The 11428-nt window shown below is 47.0% G+C and overlaps 1 protein-coding gene across 1 annotated transcript; it reads right to left on the minus strand.

Annotated features, from left to right (window-relative positions):
• Positions 1 to 3689: 3689 nt before the first annotated feature.
• Positions 3690 to 4988, minus strand: LOC134448041 (paraneoplastic antigen Ma1-like). Its single transcript, XM_063197800.1, has one exon. The coding sequence runs from the start codon at positions 4986 to 4988 to the stop codon at positions 3690 to 3692; it is 1299 nt and encodes a 432-aa protein (XP_063053870.1).
• Between the last annotated feature and the right edge of the window lie 6440 nt (positions 4989 to 11428).

Here is an 11428-nt window from a genome sequence, read left to right on the forward strand (position 1 = left end):
TAGACCAACGTTCTTCAGTAACACTCTGTCGCCAGGAGCAAGTGGACAGTATCGGACTCTCTGGTCATATCTTTGCTTGTTTCCTTCATTTCTCTTTCCAGCCATGCTTTCCGCAGTCCGATAAGCAGCTTGAAGGTCTCGTCTCATGTTGCCGACATACCTTGCATAAGACTTGGGGGATGAAGTATCACTGGACACGCCGAAGCATACATCAACTGGCAGCCGAGCCTCACGTCCGAACATCAAGAAGTAGGGACTGTAACCAGTGCTGTCATTCTTCGTACAGTTGTATGCATGGACAAGGTAGCTGATGTGCTGGCTCCATTTGCCTTTCTCTTCGGGTGTCAGTGTGCCAAGCATATTGAGCAGTGTCCTGTTGAAACGCTCAGGCTGCGGGTCTCCTTGCGGGTGATATGGGGTGGTTCTTGACTTCCTCACTCCAAGCATGCTCAGCAGTTCATGGATGAGACGACTCTCAAAGTCTCTGCCCTGATCAGAGTGCACTCTGTTGGGTAGACCATAGTGGATGAAGAACTTCTCCCATAACACTTTGGCTACAGTTGAGGATTTCTGGTCTTTGGTGGGAAAAGCTTGTGCATACCGGGTGTAGTGATCAGTTACAACAAGCACGTTGCAGATATTCTTTGAATCTGGCTCAAGAGACAGGAAGTCGATGCAGATAAGATCCATCGGCCCATCACTGCTGAGGTGGTGGAGTTCAGCAGCTCTGGCTGGTATGGTCTTTCGCTGGATGCATCTATCACAGTCCTTGCAGTGCTTCTCAATATCTGCCTTCAACCGGGGCCAGTAAAATCTCTCTCGCACAAGCCCATATGTCTTCTCAAATCCTAAGTGCCCAGACTGATTGTGTAAAGACTGAAGCACTGTCTCTCTGAACTCGTGTGGGAGTAGCAACTGCTGACGGGGTGGGGCATTAGGGGGCTTTGACACTCTGTAGAGGACAGAGTTCTTCAATTCTAGCTTGTCCCATTCTTTCAGCAACAGTGGGATATCTGCATGCCTCTGTCTGTCAGCACAGTGGTAGTCTTTTTGAGAGACAGCTTTCCACACCTCTCCAATGCATGGGTCTGCACGCTGGGACCGTGCAAGATCAACTATGCTCAACCGGGGGAGATTGTGTGTGGTCACAGCTGAGACATTGCAAAAGGCCTGCGGTACAGCTTGCTTGGGGGCTCCAAAGAGGTCTATGGCTCGATGAGGCTGACAGTGTTTGGAACAGCAGGCATGGGACACTTGGCACACAGCTCTGACACCAGCCGATGAAATCTGACGACGTGACAGGGCATCCGCGTCTATATTCTCTTTCCCTGGTCGATACTTCAAGCTGAAGTCGTAAGTCGACAGTGCTGCCAGCCAGCGGTGTCCAGCTGCATCTAACTTAGCTGTAGTGAGGACATAGGTGAGTGGGTTGTTGTCAGTATGCACTTCAAACTTCACCCCATACAGGTAATCATGCAGCTTCTCTGTAACAGCCCATTTCAGTGCCAGGAACTCCAGCTTGTGAGTGGGGTAGTTCTTTTCAGACGGGGATAGACTCCTGCTCACAAAGGCAACTGGACGCAAGCCACCTCCTTGATCCTGGTACAGCACGCCTCCCAAACCTTCATGGCTGGCATCCACATGAAGGGTGTAGGGATACTGTGGGTCTGCAAACGCCAGGACAGGTGCTTCTGACAGGGTCTGCTTGAGCGTCTCAAAGGCTACTTCACACTCTGGACTCCATCTGGATCCGAACGGTTCTGAAGAGTGGAACATTTGCTGTGGCTCTTGGGTGGGCTTTGCCTGTGTCGCGACTTTGCCTTTTCTGGACTTTGTGCAGGGCACGCCAGCTGGCATGCAGCCCTTCAGCAGCTGGTTAAGTGGGTAGCAGATTCGTGAGTAGTCTTTCACAAAACGCCTGTAATACCCACTGAAGCCAAGGAAAGAGCGGAGAGCCGAGATGTTGTTGGGGCGTGGCCAGGACCTCACAGCCTCCACTTTAGCAGGATCTGTGGAGACACCCTCCCTGGAAACAATGTGCCCCAGGTAGTTCACAGAGGTGCAGCAGAATTGGCATTTGTCCAGCGACAACTTCAGCCCCTCCTCTTTCAGTCTGTCTAGAACCTTCAGCAGCCGTTGCTCATGTTCTTCCAGTGTTCTCCCAAACACTATCAGATCGTCAAGGTAGACTAGGACTTCAAGCAGGTTCATGTCGCCCACCATTCTCTCCATGGCACGCTGAAAGGTTGCTGGAGCACCAGAGATTCCTTGGGGCATTCTTTCAAACTGGTAAAAACCAGCAGGACAGATGAATGCAGTCTTTTCTTTATCAGCCTCACTCAAGGGTATCTGATAGTATCCACTCCTCAGATCGAGCACGCTGAACCACTGGCTTCCACTCAGGCAGGCAAGTGCATCCTCAACTCTTGGCACTGTGTATTGGTCAGGGATAGTACGTCGATTCAAGGTCCTGTAATCCACACACATGCGTATGGTGCCATTTTTCTTTCTGACTACCACAATGGGGGATGCATAAGGACTTCTGGACTCTGAGATGATGCCAGCTTTGAGGAGTTGATCCAGGTGTTGTCTCACGTCCGCCACATCACCCGGGGGCAAACGCCTGGAGCGCTCTCGGAATGGCTTCCCCTCTGTCACCCGTATGTTGTGCTCCGTGGTCTTTGCGCAGCCCACATCAAACTCTCCTTGAGAGAATACCTCTTTCCTTTGCAGCATACTCTTGCACAGCCTCTCTTTCCATTCTTCGGGCACTGGGGAGTCAGCGAAGTTGAAAGCAGAGGGAGTCAACTCATTGGGGTTATTTGGTGTGGGGCCTTTATCCACGATATCCACCGGGAACAGCTGAGCAATGGGCATTCTTCTGTTGAGCTTGACCACTCGAGTGGACATGTTCCGGACAACAACTGTAATGCGACGGTTCTGAATCTCCTCAACACTCTTGAGGATGGGCAGGACCATGAGCTCATCTGGAAGAGTTGATTCTTCAGCCTGCTCCACCAACACACTCTGAGTGTTTACAGGATGAGGGAACTTTGGGATGCCGCTGACGGTCACTGTTGCACCCGGGGGTATTATCTTCTGCTTAGCCTCAGCAAGCCACACCGTGCCCCTCTTCATTTCTGCTACCTCGTCAGGTACTTCTCTGGAACACCTGGAACTCTGGAACACCTTGTATGCCTCTTTAATCTCTGGATGCACCCTCATGGTCATCAAGAAATCTTCTCCTTTTAATTTACAGGAGTTGAAAAGCCGCCTTACTACAGAGGTGTTAGTGCCAACTATGATGGAAGCCTCCCCTTTGACGGTCGGGTCTGGACACACCAGCACAAGTGCCTCAACTGTCTCAGTCACTCCCACTACGTCACTGCTGAACTCCAACCTTAAACACAAGTAGCCATCATAGGGATATTCTTCAGCACTGAGTCCCCATAACTCCAGACAGTGAATTGGAGTCAGTGGTATGTGCTTTAGGTATTTGTGGTAGAACGAGCGGTAAAGGAGGGTGACTTGAGACCCACTGTCAAGTAAAGCTTTGGCGTATATGTTTTCAATTCGAACAGATACCACTGAGCTAGGGCCAACAAGGCCTGCTGGTAGTGTAGCTTTCTCTCCTTGCAGCGGTTTGCACTTTGTGGAACGTGTCATCACCGGGACACCAGTTCGTTCCCTTACTGGGTCCCTGGGGCGTTTCCCGTCGGCCGTCTGAGCTTTATGAGGCGCTGGTTAACTTTCCTGAGGTTCTCTGCATTCTGGCATTGACGTTGAAAATGGCCATCTTCCCCGCACTTGTAGCAGAAAACATCAGCTGTGTCCTGTCGTACTCTCTGCACGTTTGCCGGTCTTCCCCCCTGTACCTGTGGGCTGGGTCTTTGTGAGACGATCGGTGGCGTTGCTGAGGGTGATGAGACGGAGAAGGAGAGCAAGCGCGTCATCTCACTTTTCAGGTGTTGCACCTCTTTCGTCAGACTCTCAACAGAAGGGGTAGTTTCAGTAGGCACTGGGCTGGGACATGAGAATGCAGCAGGGCTGGTGCTGTGCTCAACAGGAGCGACCATAGCAGACAGGGTGACATGACTGGCTGTCGGCCTTTCAAAGATCAGAGCCTCCTCTGCTCTCACTTCACGCAGCAGCTCAGTGAAACTGGGGGGAGGCTTGAATTTGTACACCAGCATGATGCGGAGGGCAACCAGGTCATTAGGCAGTGCGCCCCTTGCAACTTGCTCAATGCGAGTCCCATCCATCTCTCGGAGAAGAATGCCCCCTTTTCGGAATACAGAATGCAGCAGCTTGTCAATTCTGAGGACATATGCTGAGAGTTTTTCTCCTTGCAGTTGGAAAGTGTTGCGGAACTTGAACATGAGGTCTAGGGCACTCTCAGTGGTTCCAAATGCGGTTTCCAGTGCTGCTAAGTAATCCGCTGCCGTTGAACTGGGCTTGCTCACTCTCAAGCATCGTACAATATCCGCTGCTGGCCCTTTAAGACATTCAGCAATTTTCTGCTTCTTCAAGGGGTCAGAACACTTCCACTCCTCAAGCAAGTGCGTCATCTGTTCCGCCCAAGCATCATATTCCTCTTCTCCAGGTGGTGTTGGCTTGATACCTGAGAACACTCGAAGCTTTCGGTGGACTGGATTTTCCACAGGGGCTGCTTGGCATTTGTCCACAAGAGAGGTGATGGCATTGACCAGCTGCATATTCAGGTCTAATGATGCTGGTGGTGACATGGCAGGAGAGGGCATGGCTGACATGGGCATAGCAGGCAGTGGCACTGCAGGCATGGCAGGGGTTGGAATGGAAGGGGTTAACAGGCCTCGCACATCAGCAACAGTCTTTCCCTCATGAGCCAGGAAGGCTTTCAGCTTGGCTTCAAAATCTTCCTCCGGGGGAATCTTCATAGGCAAGGCTTCAGCAGCGACACAGACCACCCAGGGAGCCACCTCAGTACTAAGGGCCACTTGTTTAGGCATCTCAACTACACTGACATCCTGTGATACCTCAAGGAGAATTAACTGGCTCGTACCACAAGCTGCCAGGCACCGACCCATGATTTTGGACCTACCAAAGACTGCTGCATTATCAAGTGCTTTATACACAACCTCATCTGTAACATCTACAGGCACATTACCAAGCACTATTGCTCTTTTGAAATCTACACCCTTTTCATTACACTAAATAATTACCTGTTCAGCCTCCATATTTAAATACAGTGTAAATTAACACTAGTATTAATATTATCAAAAGGCCAACACAGTAAAATTACTCACAGAAGAATCAGTAACATCAGTAAAATAGCCAAAGTTATCACATTAAAATAACAACATCAACCCATTTAATATGAAAAATATTAAATTCCCACAGCAGAATATTAAATTCACATTTACCTTAAAGCACAGCAATCAACTTCAATCCCGGACGAAAGTCCCCACGTGTAGCAACCCTGCTCTTTAGCAAGATGGCATAAAATATTGACAGTCTAGGGACGAATACTCACTTAACCAGAGGCCTGGGGTAAACTGTGGGAGTAGTTACTAATGACTGCTGTGCATTATGGTTGTACGCGAGCCCCCACTCTGAGTTACACCCAGAGACATGCTAAATTCATATTAAACAAATCACAGATTACTGACCACCCCGACATTAGAAATGATCAAGTACGGCATATTAAAAATATAAGCAAAAGACATTTATTAAAACCGAATCATGAGTTAAACTCTCATAGACTCATTTAAACAATCAACCCAAACAGAAATGGAAAAAATACCCGGCCGGGGTTTCAAAACAGTTATTAAAGGGCCCAGTTGGCGCGCAGCGTTGGAGCTCATTCATAAATCCCAACGAACGAACGTCTGTCAGTGTTAGCTTACTCACGAGCCGAGTTCCCTTGTATGATACCGGTAATCCAAGTTAGCAAAGTAGCACCACCGCTTGCGACTCTCCAACCATGGCCATCCCCGGTTATCCTCCACGACTCCACAACCGAACCGGGACCCCGAACATGTCTTTGGCGCTGGGAAGTAGCGGTAATCCTGGAAGGGTCCCGAAAACACAGCTGGTGTTGTGCTAGCGAACTAGCATATTCGTCAGCTCACAGCCAGCTAGCATGTCCCAAATCGCAAGCAGAGCAGAACTTAACACACAACAGTAAATAAACTTGAACGACACCGGCGTACCGGGTGCCAACTGAACCTTAATTAAAATTTCAAACACTGGAAACTTATCATGACGCTGAGTACATGAATTAAAGTCCGCAGTGTCACTCAGCATGAAGGAAAAACCGCTTATCTTTTTCTCTCTCCTCAGAGTCCTCCGTTACCTTGGCAACCCCGTACCCAATAGAATATCAGGGATGGAAAGCTATCGCCCAGTAACAAACCAATACATAGAATATCAAACCATTAAGATTAAATACAACTATTATAAAGTCTCAAACAGATGCACATTAATACCTTTTGCAAAGGTTAGGCATATTTCAGTTGGATTACAATTACATTAGGAATTATTCACTCTCATAACATAAAATACCATATTACCATGAACTAGGCATTCCCTAGAGTTCAGGTGTGCTACAATTATGTGGGGGTGCATTGGTGTGTGTGTTTGCATGGATCTGTGGATGCCTGGATGCATGCGTGTGTTGGTGTGTGTGTCTATGGAATGTGGATTTTGTACTGTGTGTGTGTGTGTGTGCATGCGTGCGTGTGTGTGCACTTAAGTGTGGATGAGCTGTTGTGTGTGCATTGGCATATGTGTCTGCGTATGTGAGGGTGCATTGGTGTGTGTGTTTGCGTGGTGTGTGTGTGTGTGTGTGTGTGTGTGTGTGTGTGTGTGTGTGTGTGTGTGTGTGTGTGTGTGTGTGTGTGTGTGTGTGTGTGTGTGTGTGTGTGTGTGTGCGTGTGTGTGTGTGTGTATGTGCGTGTGTGTCTGTGTGTCTGTGTTTCGTGTATCTGTGTGTGTGCACTTGAGTATGGATGAGCTGTTGTGTGTGCATTGGTGTGTGTGTCTGTATTATGTGGGGGTGCATTGTTGTGTGTGTTTGCATGGGTCTGTGGATGCATGGATGCGTGCCTGTGTGTGTGTGTGTGTGTGTGTGTGTGTCTGTGTGTCTGTGTTTCTTGTGTGTGTGCACTTGAGTGTGGATGAGCTGTTGTGTGTACATTGGTGTGTGTGGATTTGTGTGGGTCTGTCGATGCATGGATGCATGTGTGTGCGTGTTGTATTGAGTGTGTTCTGCGATGATAATGTTGACGCTGCATTAAAGTGTGAGGCGCTCATTTCCCACAGAAGAGGAGGGGGAGAGAGAGAGAGGCAGGCAGATAGACAAACAGACAGACAGGGAGTGTGTGTGAGAAAGAGAGAGAGAGAGAGAGAGAGACAGACAGGTAGAGAGAGAGAGAGAGAGAGAGAGAGAGAGAGAGAGAGAGAGAGAGAGAGAGAGAGAGAGAGAGAGAGAGAGAGAGAGAGAGAGAGAGAGAGAGAGGCAGGCAGGCAGGCAGACAGACAGACAGACAGGCAGGGAGTGTGTATGAAAGAGAGAGAGAGACAAGCAGAGAGAGAGAGAGAGAGAGGGAGGCAGAGCAAGAGAGTAACCCTCACCTCCATCTCCTCCCTACTTTTCATCCTCCCTACTCTCCTCAGCTTTCCTCTCTTCCCTTTTCATATCCTCTCTCCCTCCTTGCTGCTCCTCCTTGTTCCTTTTCTACCTTTTTCATTTCTCTTTCCTCTCCTCTCTCACATCATTACCTCCACTCTCCTCTCTGTGCAGTGTGTGTGTGTGTGTGTGTGTGTGTGTGTGTGTGTGTGTGTGTGTGTGTGTGTGTGTGCGTGCGTGCGTGTGTGTGTTTTGCTGCATAGCAGAAGTGGGAAATGAACAACAGTGTTTTCCTACAAGCCTACACTCTCTGTACTCCTCTATCCTCCGTTCCCTCGCTTTCTTTGGTGATGGACGGTGGTAGCTCAGGTGGTAGAGGAGTCTGGTTGCAGAAGGTTGCAGGTTCGAGCTTCACTCTACCTGATCCCATCGATGTGTCCTTGAGCAAGAAACTTAACCTCAAGTTGCTCCTGGTGGCAGGGTGGTGTGGCAGCCACTCTCACCGGTGTGTGAATTTGAGTGCGAATGTGAGGAATTTAATTTGAAGCGTTAGTGTTCAAATTGCAGTCCATTTACCATATTTTTTCTTTCCTATCTTCTCCTTTCTCTCCCTCTACTTACGTATCTCCTCTGAACTTTGCTTCCACCTATTACAGAAAACACAACTCAATATCCTCCTCCATCCTTCTTCTTCTTCCTCCTCCTCATCCTCTTCTTTCTTTTCCTCTCACTCTCCTGCCCTCTCCTCCTAATTTTTCTCCTTGTATTCTCCTCCTCTCTTCATCTCTTCCCCTCCTCCTCCTCTGCTCTTTCTCTTCGTCATCACCATCGTCCTCCTCCTTTTTCTTTCTTTGCTGTGCTTGCAGCCTCCTCCTCCTCTACTCCTCCTTATCTCCACATACATCCTCCTCTCCTCCTTACTCCTCTTTCTCTCCTCCCTCTCTTTCTTTAATCTCTCCACGTCCTCCTCCTCATCATCATCACCCTGAACTCCTCTTTCTCTCCTCCCTGCTCTTCCTGCCTCCTCATCCTCTTCCTGTTCATCCTCTCCTCCTCTCCTGCCAGCTCCTCTACGCATAATCAACTGTGAGACAGCCTCACTCTTTCAGCAAGCACTCTCAGAGATCCAAAGTCAAACTTCAGAGAGTGCAGATGATCTCATGGTTAATTTTAATTCAAGGATGACCCATGTTATGGATGTTATTGCCCCCGAAAAAATCAAAACAGTGATAACTCAAAAAGCACCTTGGAGAATGAATCCCACAGTTAAATTGCTAAAGCAGGAATGCAGAAGGGCTGAAATACAACCAAGAAATTTCTAAAACTAGACAATCTTTTTTCTCTGACATAATTAACAGAAATATTAATAATTCACACGTCCTGTTTGGCACTGTGGAAAAGCTAGCAAGGCCCCAAATCAAATGCCCTCTGTACGTATAAACATACTCACACAGGTGCAACCGGCCCATGATTCGGACCAACTTACTACGGTGAAGTTAAATCTTAACCTCATTAGAAATTTTCATTTTGTTGGTGTGGACATTCTTAATAGAACGGTACAAAGTCTTAGCTCCTCTACATCTGACTTAGATATTCTACCAACAGCCTTCTTCAAATCCATCTTACATCTAATATCATGTACTTCAGATCATCAACACCTCACTACAAACAGGCTGTCTGAAAGAAGCAGTTGTGAAACCCCTACTGAAAAAGAACAACCTGGATGCACTGGTAAACAACTATAGGCCCATATCCAATCTACCATTCATGGGTAAAATAATAGAGAAAATTGTTTTTAACCAATTAACTGCTAATACACTTTCTAATGTCTAATAGCTACCTTGATAAGTTTCAATCGGGTTTCCGTGCCTACCACAGCACTGAAACAGCTCTTATTAAAGTTATGAATGACATAAGATTGAATTCTGATGCTGGCAAATCATCCGTCTTGGTGCTACTAGATTTAAGTGCCGCTTTCGATACAGTTGATCATGCCATACTACTACATAGACTGGAACACTGGGTTGGCTTTACAGGCATAGTGATCAACTGGTTAAAATCATACTTACAACAAAGAAATGTTTTTGTCGCCATTGGAAGACATACCTTATCACCGATGTCTCTGAACTGTGGGGTCCCCCAGGGATGTATTCTGGGACCACTACTGTTCAATCAGTATATGCTGCCACTGGGACACATTATCGGGAATAACTCCATAAATTACCATAGCTATGCGGATGATACCCAACTCTACTTATCTATGTCCCCCGATGACTACACCCCCCTTGAATCACTCTATCATTGCATGGACCAAATTAACAAATGGATATCTCACAGTTTCCTCCAACTGAACAAAGATAAAACTGAAGTAATTATATTTGTGAAAAGAGAGGAGAGACAAAAGATTGCTACTATCCTTGAAACGAAGGGACTGAAAGCAAGGGATACAGTTAAAAATCTTGGGGTCTTCATTGACAGTGACCTAAACTTCAACAGTCACATGAAAGCTATTACTAAGTCTGCATATTATCACATAAAAAACGTGTCTAAATGTAGTGTCCTTATGTCTAAACATGATCTGGAGAAGCTAATACATGCCTTCATTTCTAGTAAGGTTGATTACTGTAACAGTCTTTTTACAGGCCTCCCCAAAAAGATCATCAAACAGCTTCAACTTGTATAAAATGCAGCAGCAAGGGTTCTTACAAAAACAAGGAAGTTCGACCACATTACTCCAATTTTAAGATCGCTGTATTGGCTCCCAGTAAGCTACAGAATTGATTTTAAGGCAATGCTACTTGTGTTTAAATCATTAAATGGAATGGGACACACATACTGGATATGTTTCAGCTGTATGCACCAACCAGGTCACTAAGGTCAACGGAGAAGAATTTGCTGGTGATTCCAAAAGTCAAAACAAAGTGTGGAGAGGCAGCCTTTAGCTTCTATGCTTCAAAGCCTTGGAACCAGCTTCCAGATGACGTAAAAAAATGCACCCACTATTGATAGCTTTAAATCTAAACTCAAGGCAAAGCTGTTCTCAGATGCTTTCCCCTAGCTTAAATTATATATCATTCTTATTTTTTTTATGTTTATGTTTATTTTTTATTTTATTATTATCATTATTATTATTATTACCTTGTGTTTTATCTTAATGTTTTAAATGTTCTTTGACTCTAATTTATTTCCTTCTTTCTTCCCTGTTTCCTTTCTTTTTGCATTTGTTAGTTTTGTGAAGCACATTGAGTTGCACCTGTGTATGAAATGCGCTACACAAATAAACTTGCCTTGCCTTGCCTTACACTTCACCTCCTCCTCCACCTCCTCCTCCTCCTCCTCCTCCTCCTCCTCCACCTCCTCCTCCACCTCCTACGGTACTTTACCTCCACCTCCTCCTCCACCTCCTACGGCCCTTTGCCCCCTCCTCCTCCTCCACCTCCTCCTCCTCCACCTCCTACGCTACTTCGCCTCCTGTGTCTGATTCATCGTCAGCAGCTGCTACTGTCACTCACTACTACACATTAGACATTGAAAAATCTCTCTCCTTCGCTCTCTCTCCTTCGCTGTCTCTCTCTCCTTCGCTCGCTCTCTCTCTCTATCGCTCTCTCTCTCTCTGTCTCTTTTTTCACGGGCGCACACACAGACACACACACGCACACACACACACACACACACACACACACACACACACACACACACACACACACACACACACACACACACACACACACACTGGGTGCTATTGGCTATGTTATGTCATGGAGGCACATGCCGTATGTCACACAGCACATCTCTTTCTGTCGCCCTCAATCAGACTCA

Source organism: Engraulis encrasicolus, chromosome 4 (genome assembly GCF_034702125.1).
Source record: "Engraulis encrasicolus isolate BLACKSEA-1 chromosome 4, IST_EnEncr_1.0, whole genome shotgun sequence".
NCBI lineage: Eukaryota > Metazoa > Chordata > Actinopteri > Clupeiformes > Engraulidae > Engraulis > Engraulis encrasicolus.